A 24,010-nucleotide genomic window follows, 5' to 3' on the forward strand; every position below is an offset into this window, starting at 1 on the left:
AAAAATGTGGAGTAACTCCAGCTGCAATTTAGAATAAACTATTTACTTTGTTCTGGTGAAACTGAAAAGAGAATCTAGTCTGATTAATGCTAAATGGAAAACACTTACTGCATCTATTTTCAGTTGAAAAATTACTAGATCTATATTCATTCATTTGTAATATGAATGTGAATGGACAGATCTTCAGTGTATTCCTAGTGATTCATGTGGTGCTCAGCTGGTTTTTTTTTCACTGCATTCCTATTAGGTGAGCACAACTCTGGAACAACTGTTCTAGGTTTTGATACTCAGCTGAGTACTAAAAACTCATCTCCATTTCTAAGAGAAATTCAGATAGCAGGGTAGTTCATGTTTTCAAAATGCTGCTTCTTGATTCAAACAATTTACAATAATTAAACAACTAATTTGTTTTTATCTGAGCCTGCATCAGGACTCAGTTCACTGTTGGTTCTGAACATCAGTAGAAGGTTCTTGAACTGTGCTTTTCTACACCAGGGATGCATCCACAGCATGATCTTCCACAGCTCAGAGTAACGGCTCATAAGTGTCACTGGACAAAGTTGTACAACATTTCATTTTTTTCACTTTAATTTTATCTGGTGGTAAGAAAGTTTTGGAATTTGTTGTTTTGGAAAGAAAACTGGCACTTTTATCACCTAAGAATGAATTCTACTTTCACCTTGCTGGTTATTGGGATTAATTATGCTTGTCATGAACTTAGAGAAAATGCACAAAGTAATATTATCACTTATCTTTAATAGATGGTTGGCAAATATATACAGCAGTTTTGTATCAGGAAGGTCTAACAGTTATCTTCAAGCTGAATATTTTATATAAATATTATTTTCATACTGTGAATGTCATTATCAAATCTAATACAACAGGCATAAACTGTTATATATTTTGATGTTACAAGAATAAGGAACACATGCTATTGACAAGGAAAGTTCTTGCAGAGAAGACAGTTTTTCCTTGAAGTGGCTATCGCAAAGTGACACTGAATCCCTCTAGCACAATAAAGTTCAAATAAGTCAAATCATATCAACATCTTTTTTATAATTATTACTTTTAGTTCCACAAATTGCATGAAAGCTTTTGTATTTTGTAAAATGTATTTTAGTGATACTACAGATTTCAGTATATTAAAAACTTCTGCAAACCGTGCCAACTTCTTTTTTCCTAATATAAAAATTACCTGCCCAAAACTACACTTCTCATAAAAGGAAAGTAATTTCTGGTACAATTTACAAAAGCACACTGCATGTCAAGTTTTCTAACACTGAAAATAAGCCTTGGTTGCTGATAGGCCATTTTCCCAATATCTGCTTAGTGTAAAAAAGACAAGAAGCCACCTCAAGGCCAGAAGCCACAAATCCCTTCCATACATTATAGCCCTTAAAGTCCTTTTCTCTGTGTTCCAATGGTTTCCTCTCTATTTTGCAGAATGACTGACATGGGAGGAGAAAAACAGTAAATGTTGACTTCCCTCTGTCCCTGTAGTTGTCTACGTGTTAAGACCTGGGATTCTCCTGACATCCCTAAGAAATGACTGGACCTTTACTACCGAGGAGCACAGCCCCCACTTTGGGGATGAATACTAGCTTATTATATCAACAGTGAGTATTAAAATTACCCATAGTGTCATTCAAAGTGCATGTCCAACACATTCTTTCATGGAGATTTCCTACAGCAAAATATTTTTAATTCAAAGCAGACAACTGACTGAGTGTCTCTGGGTTATGCTGTTTAGCACTAGAAAGCAGTGTGTTTCAAGATGTGATGAGGGATATAAAAGTCCTAACAAGGGGACTCAGCTGCAGGAGATGAGAACAGCTGAGTGTGTAAACCTCCTTTTCATGAGTGACTCAAGTGACTTCATGTCTCCAATGACGGAGATTAACACATTCTCCAATACACCAGCTCAGGTGAATCCTTTCACCTGCCTCTACTGTGACTCATTCAAGGTTGGTAAAGAGTTAAAAAAAACTCCACAATAGAAAACAAAACAAGACTGTTACAAAACTGACAAAGTTGTCAGGTGGAAAAAAATTAGTGTGAGGGTCACTGAGTTGGTATGTAGGAACAAATTCCTTTCTCCAGGCTTGGGACCTGCACAAAGCAGCTGAGAGCAGAAAGAGAGAAGAGCAATTTTGCCGGGACATTTAAATTTGAATACGAATGAGCGTATTATCACCCTCCATGCACCAAAAGATGCCAGTTTACCTATGCAATGAAGATTAAAGAGTTAGGCTATTACTGCTGCACCAAAGGATTTTTCTAATCACTTTATAGAGGTGCTTGATCTAATCTCTTAATCTAGTTTATGTTGTCTCCCTGTTTTGAACATTCTCATTTCCCTGTGATGTTTTACATATGTGTTTGTGTATATAGTAAAAAAATCCATGTATTTGAAAGTTGAATTTGTCAGAATCACAATTTTCTGTTCACCCCAGCATAAAACCCTTGTCTCATCCTTCTAGTCACAATGAATTCATCCCATGCTGCTGTATTATGAAGAAGCTTTAATTGTGTGACTGCAGATTTCCTGCCCACCTCCCTTCCCCGTGCTCTGTTTAACTCCATACATAAGTGACACCACTATTTTAGTTCATTCTTCTATGGCTCTAAGTGGTCTGGATTTGAAGCACTGTCAGTGACCTCTGTGGAAGACGTCAGTGGAGGGACCAGGTGGGCTCCCAGGCTAACACATCTGAAGCCTGGCTATCTGGCTTGACTCTAATTTACAAGAGGGTCACACATATCTGTTCTGGATGCACAGTTCATGTCAGCACAACACACCAGCTCTGAAGGTGATCTGGAAGGTCAAAAGAGTTGTGGTTCTCTTTCCCATTGTCAGCCTTGGGGAAAAGGAAAACACCAGAAGCCAGAACCTTTCCATTAACAATATTTAGAATTTGGGAGTGATCTTCCAAGGATTTTGTCTCATCAGTATTTTAGCCACTCTCAACAGGCCCACAGGGACATGTAGCATTTTTATGGGGCTGATGCCTTGTAACTGCTGCCTTCTGCGGCCTTCAGTGCACCATACTACACTCTTGGCATTAACAAAGTGCCACTTCACTTTTTCCTTATCTTCTTTGCCCCTCAATAAGATTATCCCACACCACCCTTTTTCCATTATACTCACCAAGGAATTTTCTGTAAGTCAGGTTTTCCAGGCTGCTCAGAGCTCCATCTCAGTTCCACTGTTTTACAGTGGCTTCTGGTTCACAGCTTATGTATGTATATTCAGCAAGTGAATTAGCCCACCTACACATCATCTTGACAGTGGAGCTGGAATTGATTTATTTTTTTTAATTTCTACATCAGGTTTTTTATTTTTTATTTTTTTTCCTTCTCCACTTGCCATTGGTGCAGTGCTTATGGTATAATGGAGAAATCACCTTATTCATACTCTCTATTATGTTTAGGATATGACTTCTACATTCTTGCAGACAGTGTAGACAGTGAACATAGTCAATAGTTACCTAGTAGAAATGAGAAACTCAGAAAGTTAGGAGTGTGGATCCACAGTAGATATCTATGATGTAGTTTTATGATCATTTGTAATAATGAGAAGATGTCATCAGAATCCTAACATTATTACAATTACTTCAAGACAAGTAGACATCATCTTGTAGCAATATGCCTTACTGGTTTTTTTTACAAAGAAAAAAAAATCATCATTGCTCTGTGAAAACTGTGAAGATTGTGGTATGAATGTTGTATGAATGAGGAGTCACAACTGCCTTTCAGAGTCTGAATTTTGGTGTAGAAACAAATAAATAAGGTAGACAGGGATGTGGCCAAATTAGTTCTGAGCAATGCCTGTGGATGGGATGTTTTGTGAATATGGAAATCTTCCTTAAAAAGCACAGAAGTTGAATGTATAACCTGCCAGGCAATCAGTACAGAGGGAGTTAGGCAGGAACCAGCTCTTCTAATTATTAAGTCTTCATGTGCAGCAATTCTATTTTTTTTAACAGAAACCCAGGAAATATTTTAATGCCTTTTGCTAAGCTGTTCACCCCATAGCCCCAAAGATTTATTTACTGACACCAGCTGACAAGGATTAAGGAATCCAAACCATTTAATTGAGGTGCTCTGCTTCCTGCTGAATTCCAGGTGTCAAAGACTAACTAAGAATGGACTCGTTTTGCACAGGTGATTTGATAAAAAATTAATAACCCTACAAAAACCTAAAAGAAGTTTGGAAGACAAGCTTTTAGCAATAGGCAGTTTATCAATTTGGACAAACATGTAGATGTAATCTGAAGAGAACACAAATAACCCCTTAGTCAGAAAACAGATTTAAGTAGTTTATTTCTGTAAACAATAGTTATGACTTAAATGTAGATGTGATTTAAGCCCCAAGATGGGATTAGGCCAGTATTGTGCAAGCTGGTTTAAGAGACAGGAGAGAGATTTCTGGCTGTTTGAAGTGTTTATGTGCTCATTTCACATGGGCAAATTTAAAAATGAGTGCAATAAAGAACTAAAACAATTGAAAACAGTCTATAAAATTATGGAAAAATATGGTTCCTGAACCCAGCTCTGCGAGCAGTTTTTTTTAAAATGCTTTCTGTTTTTAAAAATGTACTAAAAAATTAAAATGTTTGTATCTGCTACCCACATAGCTTGTGTACAGTTTTACTTTCACAGAGTGTGATGGTATAACTTAGGGGTTTAGTAGTGTCAGTTACCAGTTGTTCCTGTGAAGGGACTAAAATATATGAAATGTGTTTACAATTGAGTAACTGCACCCACAAATGAACAGGTTGTGCTTATTTTGAGCTTGTAAAAATGGAAGCAGTCAACCAAATAGGTGATTTATAAAGAGAAAACGTTAGCAGAATTATTTTGTTGTGTGAAAGAAATTGGACTAGCCAGTGGGAAGAATATAATGAAGCATGGAAGGCTTTAATTTACTTCTGGAATATATCAGGAACCCTCAGCATTTCTGGATCAGAAACCATTTGTGATAAGGCTTTCCTTTTTCAGCATCAATTCTCAACTAGGTATTTGCTTTAACCCTGATATTTTCCTTTACTTTCTCACTGTCTAAACACACCCTTAGAGCTCTGCAATTGTAAATTACACAATCTATGGCCTTGTGACTAGCTGCACCTAAAAAGTTTTCATCTAGGCATGTGGATCTTTCAGAATTAGGTTATTTCAATCCAGATGTAATCACCGAGTTCTTTAACACAGTATTGCAAGATAGATAATCTTCAAAATAATGTTTGCCACCAAAACCACCAAAATTCACTATCTATTTCAAATATTGTAAAGTCTTAGATATTCTGGTGTATTTCCTTATGAATGTTAAATTGATAATCATGAACATTTTGCCTGTTTTATTATCCCTGTGATTGTAATGCTTTTTCTCCTTCTCAAGTGATATTATCTATTAGTGTGTTGTATTGGTGTGTTGCTATAGGACCAACTTTGGGCCTACTGAAATGAATGTATGCATCTGCTATCTTTGTTGCAAGTGAGAATTAGTACAATTTTAAGCAATCTTGACCTGTATTTAAACCCCAGCTAACCAACAGAATTAACTATAGTTTTGAAGTTTATTATTTTCACTACTGGGTTACATGTAGCTACACTTAAAAATAATAATAAAAAAAGAACAGTTTCAGTCCAAACTACACAGAAATGGGGTTGCTGAAAGGTAGTGGCATTGTATGCTCTTATGCTAGACTACAACTGGCTGCTGAAATACCATCCTTTTATGTAGCTTGTTCTGAGTTGTTTCTTTGGCTGATACAGGAATTAAAATACAACTGTTTATGTAACTATTCAGATCATGGTTTTGCTCTCAAATTTGTAGGATGAAAATGCATCAATAGGTCATTTCTATAATCTCAGGTTTTTTTAATGAAAACGGTGTACAGGAGACCAAACAATTGCAAGTGAAGGTTACTAATTGTGCATTAGTTCAGATTTTAATATAACATAAATTATTGCCTAATATTTTGATACTGAATTAGTGGAACAAACTGCTGTTCTCTTAAGTGAATGATCTTGTTTCTTATATAAGAACACTGAACACATGAAAAATCATACCAGAGGTATTAGGAAGGAGATTGTTCCACTGATTTTGACATATAGAGATACTGCCAGGGAAGCATGTGTTCCTTGGCACTAGTAAAGAGAACAGCCTTCCTGGTTTCAGACCCTCAGATTTAAAGTTTTGGATCACCAGGCAGTCTTAGACCCAGATGCACTAGTGACTTGTCAGTGGGGACTCCCTGGAAATGGAGGCATCCTTTGTAGTCACTGTCTCTTTGAACACTTTGCTTCCACTGAAGAGAAGGCAATGTTGGCTCATTCCTAAGAGCTTCTGCACAGTTTGTGAGCTCTAAATCTACCTTGAAAAACAAAATTAAAAAAAATTAAAGAAATTACTGCCAAACTTCTCCAATTATCTGGAATTTTATTCCATCCATATACATGCATAGTAACAACATTTGTTGAGAAATTATTTCTATCAGAAGTAGAACATTATCTTTTTGATCACCAGTTGCAGTATTGCTACTCTTATATTTAAATATATCTTATATATGAATTAGATTCATAATTGCAGCATTGAGTTTAGGGTTTTGTTTTAGACTGTGCCTTTCAAAAGATAAAACTGATTGATATGACCTCATTTCTTACAATACTGCTTCCAGTAATTTTGTTCATTCTTTATAAAGTATTGCATTTAACAGCAAAGGTTTAAAAATTGAGACAGAGATGCATCAGCGAAAGAAAATACAAGTACTATACAAGAAAGAAAATGCCATCTTCATTTAACGTACGTTTCAGATTAAGAAAGTGGACAGAAACATACTGCTACATACAAATGCAAAGCCTAATGACTAAGGTACTGTATGTGCTAAAATATAAAGTGCAAACTGAGCCCAATTGTTCAAAAGAATTGAAATTTTAAGGCGAACTTTACAGCATAGTTGAAACTTCTTTGCAAGTTATATTTTAGCATATACATATATCTGCAACAGCATATAAGAAAAAAAATCAGGATACACAAGTGCTTTTGAAGCTATTTCTAAAATGCTTTTCTGTATTGTTTGCGACTATTTTCTTTAAAATCTACTATACAGTGCAAACCATATGTGCTACACAATAACTATACAATAACATTACAAATGACTTTAATATAAAGTTTTTAAATAAAAAATAACATAACTACAGCTATGAATACTGCTGGTAAAATAAATTAATATTTTTGAAAATGGCACCAATAATACACTTTACTAATGGACTGTAATGAAATTACACCTTTAAGTCTTCAACTCAGCAATAGTGAAATCTCCTGATTGTCCAGATGTAATTCAAACAGCTTTCTTTAAACTGTATGGAACAATATGCTAAACACATGTACCAAAGGTGACCGATTATTTCATTTAACATGTTCTGCTGCATGTGAAGAGCAATAAAACTTCTTATGAGTTATAAAGTTTGAGAGATTGTTGAACTGGATGTCACACAGTCGGCAATACTTTCCACTGGTTGGAGCCTGGGTAGAGCCATTCACACCTTTAGCTATACTAGACAACTGTTCCTCTGCTGTAGGAATTGCTGGAGAGACATTTTCATTTGTAGCTAAGGGATTCTCAGAGATCCAAGAAGGAGACTTGTGCCCATCTTCATGTGGAGGGTTCTGGGAAATGTTCTCTTGCTGTGGGTTAGCAGCAGGCCTTTCCTCCTGTTTTAGTCCCCCATTAACTATTACCATGCCTCGGTTTTTCGGCAGTAGTGGAAGAGATTCTTTCTTCTGCACAGCACATCCATTCGAAGGCGCCTGGCCTTTAGGAGATTCACTTTCCGTATTTGTGCTTTGATCTAAATCAGTATTATGAATGACGAGAGAACCAGAAATGTAATCACTTGGCTTTATTCCATAATATGGAGAAAGCTGATCTGCTCCTTTAGCTTTCTTTATTGCTCCAGGGTAAAGGCATTGTGGAAGAAATAAATGTTTGTTTTCTTCTTTTGTAGCAATAAGCTGGGCAGCTTCACTAAAGACTTTCAGTCCTTGAAGTGTTGCTAAGTGTGTGGAAAATAAGTTTCCATTAGGAGAGGACTGTTTTGAGTTTCCGTTTTTCTCACATTTGATTATGCTTCTCTCATAACTGACATCTGGGCTGTTTCTTTCACTTTCTGGGTTTTGAAACACCTTACTGTCAAGTTGTCCCAGGTCACTACGCTGATGAGCAGTGACAGGACAAAAATTCTGCTTGTGAGCCAGGTAGTTCTCTACCTTGTTAAAACTGATCTTGCATACAGTGCACTCATGGTAATCCAGCAGCCTTTTGGGAGAAGCGGATGTCCTCTCTGATGGGGGTAAGCATTTTTTACTGAGATCTATTGGCACATCCATCTCCAAGCAAGACACGGTGGAGTGGGCAGTATCACACTTTGAAACAGGAACACACTTGTTAATAGACAGTGACGTTTCCAGATGCTTCGAGACTATTCCCGGAAAGATATCACATCGTGGGTGGTAACATTCTGCAAGGCCCTCTGTTGACTCTTGAGTTGATGTACAAGGATTGCCAAGATTAGCAACTTCTAGAAATCGCTGTTGAACTAGTGGAGGCCTCTGCTCTTGCTCTGGTAAGCACATCTCATACATCTTCCTTCGCTTCCGAGTACGCATTGTTCTCTGCATGGCAGGCACTTTGTTGGAAGCGGACCTCTTCAGCGGGGGATCGTGGCGAGTGGCACAGTAATACTGCTTGTGGACCATGTAGGTCTCATGTCTGCTGAAAGTAATATTACAAGCTTCACATGTGGTCTTGTTAGGGTCACTCTCCCCCTCTACTAAGGGAGTGTTGGGATTCTTCACATCAGAAGGTTTTCCATTTATCTTCTCATCACCGTTGCTTGCAGCTGACAGCTTCTTAGGCTGTGCAGTAAAGTCTTTTTCATGACTTTTATTGTTTGGCCCAATCAAATCTAAAACATTGGAAGAGTTTAAGCAAGATGTCTGCAGAAGTTGATTTTCTGGATCTGATGTGTGAGGAGCTGGATTCAGGATGTTTATAGAGCTCTGACCATTACTGGGACTTACAGCTTCAGGAATTTTTTCTGGAACACTGGAAAAATCTGGTGACTTTGCCATCTGCTGCCATCGGCTGCTGCAGTAATGCTTTTTGTGTACCAAATAGTTGTCCAAATTATTGAATGTTATGTTGCATTCAAAACATGTAGCCCCTTTAGGCATCAAAGGACTGTAAATTACAGGCGGATAATTGCTACTTCCATGCCTCAGCCTTCGATGGACCAGTTCTGACATTTTTGCTAATATCTCTGAAGCCTGAGGAACCACAGTGATATCTTGGGGAAAAGCAAACTGGGAAAGAAAAGGTCCCATTGGGAAAGAAGGACCAATACTAGGCTGAACTGGCGATGAAGCAAGCCTTGGACTGGATGGTTCAGATTTTATTTTGGTATATGAAAAACTCTGCTTATTTGCGGCAGGCTGGGTTTCTGGCCTCTGGTTTGGAAGGAAAAGTGGAGCCTTTTTTTCACATTTATCAAGCTCTGTATCAGAACTTGCATCTTTAGTCTGCATGGTCTTTTGGCTCTGGGGAACATCATTTCTGCTCAACAGGTCCGTTGTTGGCTGCAAACCTTCTTCATTTCCACTTGGAGAGTGTTCAATGTCACTTTCTCTCTGAATTTTGTTGCCAGAGACATGTAACTCTTGGTGCTGCAGTAGCTCCCTCTGAGTTTGGAAGCCAAAATGGCAGTGATTGCATCTAAAGGCAGCTTGAGTAAGATGCGAGAACAGGTGCTGATGAAAGTTAATCACTGAGTCTGCGGTGTAAGTACAAACTGTGCATTTCAGACTAGCACCGGGTGGGAGAAATTCTTCCATTTTCACTCCTACAGAAAAGACAAGAAAAATACAAAATGAAGTGACCATTTTGCCCCTCATGAAATCAGCTGCACAGAAGGTACAAATACAGCGAGAATGACTAATGTTCCTCTAATGAGATAGTATTAGTCACCCTAAAAGTACTTGAATTGTTTTTCCTGAAACTGCTATGTTATTCACAGACTTTTGCACTGCTTTGGAGAGCCCTAGTATTTGCATGCATTCATCAGAACTGCAGGGAGAGAAGGAACAAGGGAAAGGATAAAAATAGACTGGACTTATTCTAAATGAAAAGGTCTCAGAAATTGCAGTTACAACTAAAGGGACACATAATGTTCCCCATACACAGTCACTGGAAATTTTCAATGCACAGAAAGCACAACAAGGTCAAGAGGTTCAAGGTTATGATATAACTTGAGGTACAGCCCTCAGCATGCCTGAAAGCCACAGACAAAAAAGAAGTAGCATTTTGAGTATTACTGATGCTCAGCTCTTTGCTTGCATGGGTTGGCTGTAGTTTGGGAACAGGTTACAGATCTGTCCTCATCAGAAAGGACTGATGAGCTGTGTCCCTTGTGAAGGGAGGAGGAGCAGTAAGACATGGCTTCACTGACATTTTATCTTTCTCATATAATGGCCATTGGCAACAACTGCTATAATATGACACCTTTTCCTCATGAAATCACTACTACTTTATCAAGAACAGTACATTCAAAGACATCTTACAATCACCGATTAAACAAAAAACTCCATTTTTCATGGCATTTTGAAATTGAAAATGCTTTAAAAAGAGATAAGGCCAAGTTTCTCCATTGCAACAACATGGATTCTAGTTACCTTTTAGACAATAAAAGCTGCAAAAATATTGATAGGGACGTTATTCAGAATTTAAAACAAGTATTTGTTCTGCCTACACATATACACATATACCACACCTCAGTCAGGTGAAGTAGGTGTGTGGTAGTTGGTTAGTGGTTAGTAGTAGGTGGTAGGTGGTTAGTAGTGAAGTAGGTAGTTGGACAATATAAAATAGTAAGAATACTGTAGTTCACTCTGTGGGTAGTCACACTGTTGTACCTGGAGGTCCTCCCTTCTTCCCCAGCATCAGTGACCCCCCCCAAGCTGTGAATGGCATTTGAAATTTGACCTGCTCTTGGCCTCAGAGGCCAGAAGGGAGCCAAGGAGAGGCACAGCACTTGCTTCCCATCAGGCTCTCTTTACCCAGGAGGCCACATGAGGCTTTAGCTCCACCACTGACATGAGATGGTGCTTTGCATGCTTCCCCATCATGGGGTACAGTGACAGCAGTCTCTATGGGACTTTGCATTTCAGTCAGGGCTCTGCTTTCCAGTGGTGTAGGTCTGCTAGAGCCTCCAGTGGGAACAGTAACAGCAGCTGAACACAGGGCTTCCAAAGATTATAAGACATTTGGGAAAGGAATGTTTCATTCCTACTGCAGGTGTTATAACTTGTGATGATCTGTATAGAAAAATAAAGACTGACAGGATAGGAAAAATAGCAAGAATGATTGAATAGACTGGTTTGTGACTAAAAAGAATACCTCTCTTATAAGAAATAACCAAAGATTCTTACTGGAAATTCACCACAATCTCAGAACTTTGTCTTTCAAGGAACACACATCTCTAGATTACATGCAGACATGGTGACTCACAGCTCATGGCTCAAAACCCTCAACACCTAAACCAATGGTGTGTCAATAAATGCAAATAATTGAAGCAAATCTTTTGCACAATGGTTAGAATTTCAGTTTTCCTCTGCATGGGGAGAAATTAATCTGTAATCTTCCCAGAGTATCTGGTTATAATTACCAGGCTGTAAGACACACTGGGCTGCCTTCACCTGATCTTATTGAAGCAGTTGTAGCTTACGGTTCTGCTGGTTTACTGAACAGTGAAATATTTTGTAGGCAACGAACAGAAAATGGCAATAGCTTGATAAGATCTTGAAGCACAAAAATATCTGACCTCTAAATGAATGGCTAAGAGTTTTCTGTGTTGTCTACATAAAGAAGTTTTCACTCAGCACTCTTCTAGTCCTTTCCTGGGAGGTACCAAACTCCTCCAAGGCAGTATGTTGCCTTTTAGATTTTCAATTGCTATCCAAGTATCAGAGGAACATTTTCACTTCACCAAATCCAGAGTAGACTACACATGCCTCAAGAGTTTTTACACTGCAGCCAAATAAGGCTTTCTTCAGTGACTAAAGCACCCATAAATGTCCTTTAGACTCCGTTCATTTAACAGGAGGATCAGGGACACCTGCAGAGCCCTTGCTTCTTTCTCAGAAGCAGCTCTGTACAACAGACAGCAACCACACCACACATTGACACTGCAGTCTTTCTTATTTGTAGGTGTTCTCTGCTACTGAAAACTCCAATGCAAAATGTCCTGCAAACTCTTAACTTGTGTTTCCAGCCCTAATTCAATTCAAAATTGGTTGTCTACACCATGCTGATGTGCCTAGGGACATGGTTTAGAAGTGGACTTGATGATTTCAAAGGTCTTTTCCTACCTAGACAAACCTATGATTCTTTGTTTTTGTGATTCTAAAATACTATCCCCATTTGATATTTATAAAAAGGGAAAAGAATATTTCTATCAAAAAAGAAGTTTTTTGTGAAACAAGTGTCCTGGTAACAGCAGAGAGTTTTGGACCATGAATCTTAAAGCCTTCTGCCCAAGAAGCCTTCACTAGGGCACTTCAGAAGGACATGTTCTGTGGTTGTGTGTATGTTTGGTAGCTGGAATCCTGCAGTAATTGATTGTGTCTGGATTCCTGATCATAGCTTCACCAATAAAGAAATGCTGCCTGCATGTGTGTATACACACATTAAGAGAGAGACAACATTCAAATGAGGATTAGTAGATAGGACAAATGACAGAGGTTACCTGGGAGAGGTACTTGGTGTAGAACACAGGTCAGAAACTGTTGACATTTTGGTATTATCTACATGCAAAGCTTGCATATATTTGGCAAGACATTGATCTACTGAATGCCTATAGTGAATAATTCTTCAAGAAGTTGTATCTAGAAGATGATACACAAAAATATGTGATACTTACCACTGTGAGAATTTAGGTGCATTTCCAGAGCTCTTGCGTTTGAAAAGCTTTTGGTACACTGTGGAAAGGGGCAGACACTGGATATCTGCTGAGCACTGTCCTCACTCTCCTCTGACAGCTGTGGCCCCTCTCTTTGCCTCCCACTGCAGTAATACATGAGATGGGCCTGCAGGTTCCGCTCACTTCGGTACCAAATGCCACAGGATTTGCAAGGGAATATGTCCTCTACAAGCAAGTATAAGCAGGTGCAGGTTAGCCACAGTTAACTTGGTGCCAACCAAATAACACAGCTAGATTATTCCCTTCCCCATTAAAAAACCACTTATTTAATAAAACATTGAAACCAGAGAAATGGGTTTATTAAAATGTAACTTGCAGATGAGAGACTAACATGTAAGACAGTTGTTTCTTTCAAAAGGCTATTTTTAAGAAAAAGTTGCACAAAGAAAACTGCCAGAAGCTTTTGGCACATAATTATTTTTAAAAATTAAATTAAATTAAATGTTTGTTGGGAACAAGCAATACTAATTCAGGAATTATGCTGTATTTCCAATACATCAGTACTCATTAGGTGACATCTTTCAATTTTTTTTCTGTGTGCAGAAGACTTTCCAGCTTTGGGCCTTGGAATTTTTGAGTGCTAACTGCAGATCATTCTGAAGGATGTGTATTTTTGGTGTGCATTAGAGGCTACATTACTAATGTAAAGAGTAATGATGCATATGGTATACTTACATGAAGTGGGCAGTTATTTGTGTATTAATACCCTGTCAAGGACACCTACACAGTACCTGTTGTGAATACATCTCAGAAAGACAAAAAACTATTTGATATTTCTGAAAGGTGAACCTTCCATGCTATCACTAAGAACAAGAAGAAATCTCTGATCTTTTGGGGCACATCTACACTAGAAAACTAAACTATGACAGGATTCACACTTGAGAACTGGAACTTGTTTGTATTTCTAAATCATGAGAACATCCCCTTCTAAACCTTTGGCTTAAGTCAATGAACACTTGTGCATACATTTCAGGAATTATCATAGGCATAGGACCATCCGCTGCATCTGGCCTGGAGACCACTCTACTGTTCTAGAGATTAAGAGAGGATAAAATTATGAGTAACTCCAGACTGTGACAGCTGACCTCAGGATCAGGCAATTGCAGTCAACATCAAAACACATCTTGATCAACATCAAATCTCCCCCCGACTTCAGAATGCAAAGAGCTGCTAGAGACTGTAATTAACTTAATTTTGAAGAATGGCTGGCTGCTCTGAAAACATGGCATGTGTAGCTGATGATGTAATTCATTATCATTCATGACAATTTATGTTTAATTTCAAATATTGATGTGTATAGGACAACTGCTCTGTTTCAATTCCTCTGGGTGAACAAAGTTGAAGACTCCAACACATTGACATGGATGAGTCTTTTATTTGCTAAATATTTACAAATGCAGCCAAAATTTACATTGCTTAGTTTGCTTCTCTGATTGCAATGCTAATGCTTGTCTATTTTTCTGCTCATGAATTTGCAAAAAAAATATTTATACCACTACCAATTTCTATTTTTCCCTTTGCCACTGAATAATTGTGCATGGATTTCAGACACAAGCATTTAATAGAGCAGTTAGTATTCCAACATACACCACTATTAAAACATTACTGATACAGGTTGCATCATTTGAAATGTTCACTTTGCTATAAAGGTGACATTTCAACATTTGGTTTTGGCCTCAGATGGCTTAAAAAAGTTGAACTATTGATGTTTCCACAAAAAAGAAAGTCCAAAATTACTAATAGGAAATTCTGATATCGGCAACATGTCCTATTTAAATTCATTTGACTGCATTCCATCACAGAATTGAACTTTCTGATTATCTTAATGAATTTGACTTCCAGCCATCTTTATTTCCTATGGGTTAGATGGCCTGGACAGTCTGTAGCTGCAGTTACGCATGGTGAATATGTGACTCCAATTATGTGCCAAGCAGAGGAAATGTATTTGAGGAGTTTTGCATGGTGAATGGATGGAATTTCAGGGAGAACAACATATAGGGATGGGATCTGAAACTATTACTACTCTAAAGAGATGCAAAACAGATAAAAGCTACTTGAAGCTAATGTTTTAATCACTTAAAACCAAAATATTGCAATTTATTTCAATGGATAATTTCATATAATGAAACATTCAACCTCAAGCTGAATGAGCCAAAGGTGATATTCTAATTTTGTTTTTCCAGCTAGCAAACATTAGGAAACATTAAAAAAAATCCCCTAAACAACCTACAAAATCGATTATTTTTTTCAGATATATAGAAAAAGAATGCTTAAGAGATGGCTCATTACAAATCTAGAGCTTCATTCAGCTCGTTGCACGACTTCTAGTTCAAGAGTTTAATGAAGAAACTGAATTTTACCAACTCAACAATGGAATGTGAAAATAGCCCCTTATGATCAGAGACAGAGTCGGGAATGATATGGAAAGCTCTGAGCAGTAAGATTTTCTATTTTAGCATCTTCCTGGAGTCAAGAACACAAAAGTTACTCTGAGTTGCTGCTACATGTGTACAGCAAGAGCTGATGCATCATAAACTTAAAGACTCTTCTTAACATTCAGTGTGGCTTTCCAGGGCTCTGCAAAAGTCAGTGCTGACAGAAAAGATGTTTCCAGAAATGCGATCTTGTAGAAATCTGACTACTCTGCCAAAGCCCAGAGTTGGCCTCATAGATGTACACAAGAATCTTAGCTGAAACAAGCTGTGCCCTTTCAGACAAGGTAACCCACTGTAGCAGCTCCCTTTCAGCTGTTGGCTATAAACACAGACCTCCCCTAATGGTGGTAACTTCATGGCACTTTAGGTGCTTCTGACACCTTATTGTGGAAAGGTCCTGTGCAATCCTAATTGCTGGTTCTATGAGCAGGTATGTCAGCTCACAGCTGCCCCACTGGTGGGGTAGAAATGAATGTGCTTAGCTAAAGGGCATGAGGCTGCTCCAACTCACTCTTGGAAGACTCGGATGATATGGACATTTGAAGCTTTTTCTTTTAAAATAGGCTAACAATAAATATGTAGCTATCAAAATTCTTTACCAGAAAATATGAAATTAAAAAGAAAAAAGAAACTGAAAGGAAAATGTGGAATGAAGTATGTTACTAGGGATATTTTAAGTACTCCTGTGTAAAGAGCTTGAAGATGTGACTGCTCAAGACTCAGTGTTATTAGGTGTGAGTCTGAGTGGCAGATCGTGTGCTTGCATGTGAACGTACACCTGAAATATTATGTTCAGTACTTCATTATAACTAATTATAATACTTGGAAACCATAGGAAAGGCAAGGAAGTGCTCCTCCATGGGGTCTAAATGGACTTGCAAAGTGCTGAGAGCTAAGAATATGTAATCTAAGTGATGACTGGCAAGGATCATGGTAATGGCCAATATATTTGAAAACTACTTAGAAAGGAGGATGAGGAACTAGGGCTGTATAAAGGTAAACAGCAGTAATAAGCAAAAGTTAAAGATATAAAATTTAATTTGAGCTGAATTGTCCCAGTTCAGGAACACTCATGTCCCTCCTCTCTAAGGACAGCACTTGAATGCATGCTCCATTTTGTCCATGACAGAGCCCACTGATGACCAGAAGATGTAAAAACATTCTTGATTAACCACACTGAGTGGAGATGCTGCAATAAATGAGAGCTGCTATAAATCATGGTTTCCACTGCATTTTTAAACAATCGCTGAAAATGATGTGTTTCTTTTCTTTTTCTGAGTATCATGAATTATTACCAGAAACAGCAGCAGTAAGCAACAAGCTTACTTGAGCAGCAGAGGCTAGACTTGGAGAGCTATCTGACCTATCTCATCTACTTTTTTAACAGTTTCTAAGCCTATTGCCTTTGGGAACAGATCACAGAACCTCCACACGAGGGCAGGTCAGGTACTCTGGGTGAGACTCTCGCCAGACTCCTCTTCCTGCTTGTTTTATCTCTGAGATGATGGAGGAAACAAAAGCAGGCTTTGAGCTGTGGTGTGGTTTCTGTGGTCATGAATTCACCATTATTGCATTAGCTCTTCACATGCGCCTTAAAGTACTGCTGTTTTAAAAATTAGGCAGAGAACAGAATTCCTCACTTACTGTTCACAATAGCTGTAGGCAAAATAGATGCCATTGCAGCTTGCTGCGGGAGCAGCTGTATGGAGTCCAGCAGGCGGGCGGGGTACATGCCTTCTGTGAGAGTCATCTGACTGGCAGCTTGCAGCCTTGAGTCAAAATCCACAACAAAGGCAACCAGCTCTTCACCCTCTGAGATGGCCTTGGTCGTAGTGCACCAAAGCTGCCCTCCTGCAGGAAACATATAAGCAGAAAGATTTAATTGACAATATCAAATTCCAGAATTTAAAACATCAGTGCTATCTTCACACTTCTTATTTTTTTAAATTTTGATGGATTATTTACCTCTTATAGTAAAGAGGCATACAGTTTTTACTTTTACTGTCTTCCTTCTACCAACATAGGAATTTTCATGTACAAGAAAAATTATTTGGGGATAGTTTTCCTAACTATTTGCAGCATGAATAATCGTTTTAATTTTTCATATTTCCTCCTAAAAAGACAGCACTATTAAAATCAAGATATAGGTGAAAATAACTTATGCAGCACTTCTCTCATTATTATTTTTCACCAAAGTTCCTGTAAATTTTTTCTTCACTCCAATTTTGTTTTATTTTGAATAGCAAATCACAGCTCAATAAAACCAAACAGCTGCAAGAAAGAAATCAGATTTCCTCTTAAGGGCGTTCTTCCCCTCCCTTATGTTTGTCACCCTCTTTCTCTAAAAAATCTTCCCTTATGTAATATTCTTCGTAACATGACTGCTTTATCTCTGCTTACACTGACTGAACTTCCTGAAAAGAAGATATGCCAAAGATCTGTTTCATAAAGGCTTATTCAAATAAAGGTTTGTTTAAAAGGGGGAAAGGGGGGGGAAGTGGAAGAACTTTCATCAAACAGTAAGATACACTATAGCTCTGTGCTGCAAATGTCACGTGTAGTGCATTAAAAAGAAAATTAACTATGCGAGTACATCTACTAATGTATTTGAATGCGATAGTGAATGCTCATTTATTTAACATGTTTAGACAGGCAAAGCACTTATATTGTGTTATCTACACTCTCAGGCCTAGATACATATCCAATACAGTTATGCCTGAAATAATGTTGCATACTTTATATGTTATAAAGCTTTTTTTTTTTTTTCCTCAGGTTTTGTATATATAGAGAAAGCTATATGTTGCATTCATTAGGCAAGCAAAAACTGTACTCGTTTTGATAAGTAATATTACTGTGTTTATCTTTCGGCATAACTGCCTTTTCAACTGCACTTCATTTTTTTCCCTTCAACGAGATTATAGTTTTAAAACAACTTGTTGCAAAAATCTGGTAGAGGAGATAACAACAGTGTATGATATGCCACAGCTAAATGGAAGAATTAGGACATTGTTTTAGAGAAATCTTGGACAATTAATTAAACCAGTCTATTAGCTTTCAAAGATGAGCAAACAAAACAGCATCAGTGACAGTGTATTTCAGTGGCAAAATACGCTAAGCTTCCAGACCTCAAAGTGGTGTACAAGTTTCAAAACAGAAAAGTGTCTTTGTGTCCACCCTTCAGTAATATAGCAGTTGAAGGTGCTACAAAGTTTATAAACAATTTACTGTGAAGGGACAAAAGCATATCAAGGTTTACTAGGCTCTGAGATTATAACATTAAATTGTGCAAACCTGAGTAATTTCCTCTAGAGAATAAGAAAATGAAAAGTGAAGATAGTACCAAAAATTTCTACAAATGCAGAATTCTAACGCCTGAGCAGGAATTCAAAAATTTGAAAAGCACAATCTGACATATTGCCTAATATAACTAGTAAATATACAGAAGTCTTCAAAGCTAAACTGGGATAAAAACCTCTTCCAGAGAGAAACAGGCAAAATTCTTAAAGTATACTTAACTAGTCTTGTAGATGAAAATGGAACACACAGTGCAATTTAAGAACCTGAAATCGGGTACTTCTGCTGCAAACATCACACAGTTAATTTCCATTATTAACATGCACTTCTATCTTATTTATATACAGAAGGTGTAATAATCAACCGACATGTTTTAGTATATTTTAATACAGAAGAAGAGCTCTTTCTAGACTTTATTATTCACTGGATCTCTTAATGAGTCACTGCAGAACAACCAACCGAGACTTCATCCCAGCAAACATCTTGACGTGCTGTGTGTACCCTTGGGGGAGGAAAAAAAAGTGATTGCTGGGTCTCCAGCTGCAATCAGTCTGGATCAGCTAAAAGGCTGAGTCAGGCTCCTGGTGTTGGAGCTCCTCAGGGCGTTGACTCCTGTCCAGCAGCAGATTAAACTCGGACAGCTGAAGAGAGCAGAGACTCCGGCTGCCTGCTCCACCCAGCTCCTGCAAACTGTCACACCTACGGCAGGCACAGCCTGGTGGGATGTGTGACAACTTTGGAAGCACAACAGTTTCTTGTTTGGCTTAATAAAGAAAATTAGAACTAGGGAAGTTAAGTCCATTCCCGCATATGAATGCAAACCTTCAGCTCGGCAGGATTCAGATCCAAGAAGGACATTGCTATTTTGTTTTCTCTCATCCCAGTCTATAGAAAATGAGGCATTTAAGTGATCATGACATACACATCCACATCACAACATGATATTGTGTTAAGTGAAATCCCCAGATGAACTACCAAAAGATTCCTTCTTCCAGCTACTGGAAATGCACCTCAGCACTTCTGCAGCGTCACCTCCTGGGACAGGACACGGCACAGTCCCCACTTGTCCCCTTCTATGCTTGCCTGCACAGAGTGAGGCAAGAGCTGCTGTTTAGAAAGATGCAAACGACCTCCTTTTCCCCTTAATGCAGTGAATGCAAACATGCTGACCTTCATGCACAGACTGTGGAAGAGAAGTCTTCTTGAGCTTTCTCCTGCACAGTCAAGCAAAGAGCATAAGTCAGTCAAGAGTGACAGAAAAAGTACTGTCAAGTGCAGAGAACCCGACAGAGGCTTCCAAATTTAATAGGAAGTTCCAATTGTGACTATCATATGAATTACTGTGCTGTCTAGACACCTCTGGCAGGGATAAGGGCCTCTTTACAGGTGGCAGCTAAAAATCAGGAAAAAATTTCTTCCCACAAACATTTAAACAGGCTAAGACACAACTGACATATATACAGCAGTCTCTCAGGAGCACAACAGCTTTTCATTTATCATAGAGCGGTGTTAACAACAGGTTTTCAAAGGGATAATATGGAAGCCATAGCCAAGTGCCAGTGGTCATTAGGAGACAGGAAGATGTTTACACGAAATATTTGCAAAGGCATGAAGATTTCATAAAGAAATGTGAAGGACTATTATTTATATGAGATGAAGTTCTGATTATGCTGGCTAGATTTTTTTTAACCAGCTGTTCCTCTTGTCAGAAATAGCTTATAGGGGTGAAATTTTTCTACAAATCTTTCTACCAGGCCAGGTCTCTTAGTCTCCTAAGATTACACAGGCATCTGAGGAAGAGAAAGGATGAACAGATGATTTAACAGGGTGACTGACAGTGCCTCTAAAATAGTAATGGTTATATAATTGGGTCAGAAAGCAATGTGATTTTGGGCTTCTCCTTGTCCACAATGAATACATTGGTCACCCATTCTGCCATAGCAGAGAGAAGATTCTTAGGCAGAAGATGACACTGATTATGTGGATGACGATTGTCATCAACAATCAATTATTGCTCACACAGTATTTAAATACTGTCAATGCAGTATATAATACAAGCAAGTCTAAAGGATTATAATACAAACAGCTTCATCTTGAAACATACAGGTTTACAGTATTTGGCTTACAGAATGTAAAACAAAAAGCATCCCTTTTGCTACTATAGGATTTTATCTCTGTATGTGGCCGGATCTTAGCGCTTTTACTCACCCATTCTAAACTGAGTGCTCCCTATCTTCGGTCTGGACGTACCCGGCAGCCTTTCCTGCCAGGGCCGGGAGAAGGACCCCAGGAACCCATATGGAAGCTGCTTGCAACCTTGGGAGCCCAGTTTGCCCAGACGGCCCAGTCTCCAGCAGTATTTTATACCCTGTTTCAGGACGATGTGTACTAAAGTCAATTACACCACAGCTCCCCCACCTCTGGAATGCATTCATTATGCGAGGAGTCCAGACAGTTCCTCCTGCAATTCCCACCCGGTGTTCTTATCTTAGGGCAATTCCCACCTGGTGTTGTTATCTTTGAACAAATCATACTGCCCATCAGAGACAATAACAAGGAAAAGCCTGTGTTCCTCCTGTAGAGGATGCACTGGAAGTTTCCTGCATCCTCTGACTATATTTCATCACCATCACGACCACTTACACTGATCATGGTTTCTGTGGTACAGTAATAAAAGTCTTACCCTTGTGCCAGTGCAGAAAGGAAGGTTTTAGATCAGCAGAAGGCTTTGTAACATTGGAAAGCTGTTTTCTCAAAAAGGGTAATTATGATTATGTAAAATTGAAAACAAGCTTCTTGAGCATGTGATGTATTGTTTTATATCTACGGTTAAATCAAACAAATTTATGTGATATATAACACCCACATGTCAAGCAGAAGAAAAGAATAAAAATGTCTGTAAACATTGTGTATTTATTTGAACTCTTTTTCTTGTTCAGAACTCAAGGAATTAAAAGTGCTCATTTGTTTAATCATCAAAAGACAGGAAAGCTAAAGAATATCATGTGCAAACTAGAGCAAAAATATTACACTCCACTTGCATTGACATGAATTCTTTACCAAAAGACATAAGGCACTGAAGCAGTTATCTGATACCTTCAGAATGTCCACCAAATGGGAAGGTTATTTCAGTGTTCTCTGTCTTCATCTTTCACTGCAAATGTTTCTGCTTCTTGAAAAAGACCACCAACACCCTTAAATGAAAACAAAAAAACCCAAACCAAACCAAAAACTTTCTATGAAAATGAAATAGTAAGGTCCTGACGTCCCTGAAAAACTGTGGACTTACTGTTCTTTGTAATGTTTATGATCAAGATTCTTGTGCAAACAGATCTGGTTCCTAACAGGAAGCTTATAAATCATACTCATAATTGCTGTCAAAACTGCAGTGGAGTGTACTGCAAGTTTCGATAATAAAGAATAGAGTCACAGTTCAAACTTGATTACATTTTGGAAATTCATGGTGCTCTTACAAGAATCAGTGGTCCTAAATATCTTCTTCTCCTGCCAAATTTTTCACTTGCACTTTTTATTATTTATGAAATCAGTGTCTGCACAATGTCACGCAGACCTCTGCTGATAAACTCTAATTAAGATTAAGACAAGCCTTTTGGAAAGGATCCCATCATTAGCAAACATGATAAACACAAAAATACTCCCTACTTGTCAACCAGGAGCAATTCAGTAACCTAACAGTATTATCTGTTGCTAGGCTACAGGGCTGACAAAGCTTCAATTATATTGTATGGCCATACCTATAGAAAACTGTATAGGAAAATGTATCTAATATAAAAGCATTTGACTTCATCCATGCTATCTGTAATTCACGGCTTCCCTCAATGGCAAAAAATCAGGTTAATAATTACATAGCATGCTGAAAAAATCATAGTGATGTGTCATGTTTGCACAATTTTTTCTAATTTATCTTCATGATTGATAGACATTTGCTTTGTAAAAATAATAAAATGCAAGCAATGGGATGCTGCAAACCAGAAGCGTAACTACATCTGGACTCATCAAGATACGGAATCACACTTAGTATAAAAAATATATAGTAAATTGAAACAATTAAATCATACTTAGATGCAATAACACACTATCTTCTGTGCAGAATAAGGAACAATATGGTGATAGACATGTATGCTAATTCAAAACTTTATTTTATGTAGGACAGACACCTAAAAAGAAAAAAATTTATTTTTTTTTTTGTTTTAACAGCCATTCCTTTTTTTCTTCTGCATTTGAAATAATTTTAAACAAAGGGACCTCTACAAGTATAAGGAATAATAAAGATTTTGCTCTGAAAATTTGACTAAATGGCCATTCACTCATTTTCATCCTCAGAACCCTAGAACCCTATACCACTTCCAGGGAAACACAGAACCCTGCACAGTGAGCCTGGTGAGGGTGGGCTGCTGCTTTTTTGGTTTTTTTTCTTCCCACTTATGTTTTGCAGACCTTAAGGAATGACAATTTGGAATTTCTGGATCACAGTTTGAAAAGATATTATATATAAGGTCAGAGTCACCTAACTCCACTGGGAAAAAGAGCAACAAAATGGATGGAGCCATTAAGCCTCTTGATTCATATTGCTGTTTTTTAGGAAAAGTACCTTAAGAAAGCAAGTAGCTCAAACCAGCATTTCCAGTGAGTATAGGTATTTCACAGCTTGAGGAGCATAATGACATATAAACATATATTCAAAAGCAAATTCCAGTTTCCCTGTCTTTAGTACCAGTTGATTTTCCTTGCTAAACTATCTGAGGTTTGTTTTTTTGACCCAGAAATGCCATATACCTTCCACAGAAGTTTAGGAAATCAATGGCAATTTCTATAAAAAGCAGATTTCAGTGCTAGTTAATTCCAAAGTATTACTTTTGTGTAGTAAAATTTGAGCTTACTGGACTTGATTGCATTGCTGCAACAACATAATAGCCCATTTCCTGTACACACATCTTTCTGCAAGAAGGGTCAAAAGACTATCAGAATTTATTTAAACAACAGACTGTTGCTCTTAGCAACTTCCAGGCACCATCAACTGAATTAAAACTTCCTCTCCCAATAAAACATTACAACTTGCAAAAAATTGTGCTTTTTAGTAATGGTAATGTGGGTTGGAGTTAATTTATTTTCTTCCCTCCTTTGTTCCACAGGTTAAACATTGAGGAAAAATTTGCACATCACAATAGGACAGGATCTTCATATTTGGGTTCCTTCTGCTTCTCATCCATGGGGTTGTGACG

At 38.0% G+C, this 24,010-nt stretch overlaps 1 protein-coding gene across 2 annotated transcripts in view; it reads right to left on the reverse strand.

The window, feature by feature from the left end:
* Positions 1-6,422: 6,422 nt before the first annotated feature.
* Positions 6,423-24,010, reverse strand: part of ZFPM2 (zinc finger protein, FOG family member 2) — a 305,705-nt gene continuing 288,117 nt past the window's right edge. For both annotated transcript variants that reach the window (XM_014253745.2, XM_014253741.2), the window contains 3 exons: positions 17,118-17,324; positions 12,979-13,203; positions 6,423-9,903 (listed from right to left, as the gene is read on the reverse strand). In XM_014253745.2, coding sequence (XP_014109220.1) covers positions 7,412-9,903; positions 12,979-13,203; positions 17,118-17,324 — 2,924 coding nt within the window. In that variant the 3' untranslated portion in view covers positions 6,423-7,411. The remainder of the gene's footprint in view (positions 9,904-12,978; positions 13,204-17,117; positions 17,325-24,010) is intronic.

The sequence above is a fragment of the Pseudopodoces humilis genome, chromosome 1 (genome assembly GCF_049639895.1).
Source record: "Pseudopodoces humilis isolate 2021_Gansu_Grassland_sample_001 chromosome 1, ASM4963989v1, whole genome shotgun sequence".
NCBI classification, from domain to species: domain Eukaryota; kingdom Metazoa; phylum Chordata; class Aves; order Passeriformes; family Paridae; genus Pseudopodoces; species Pseudopodoces humilis.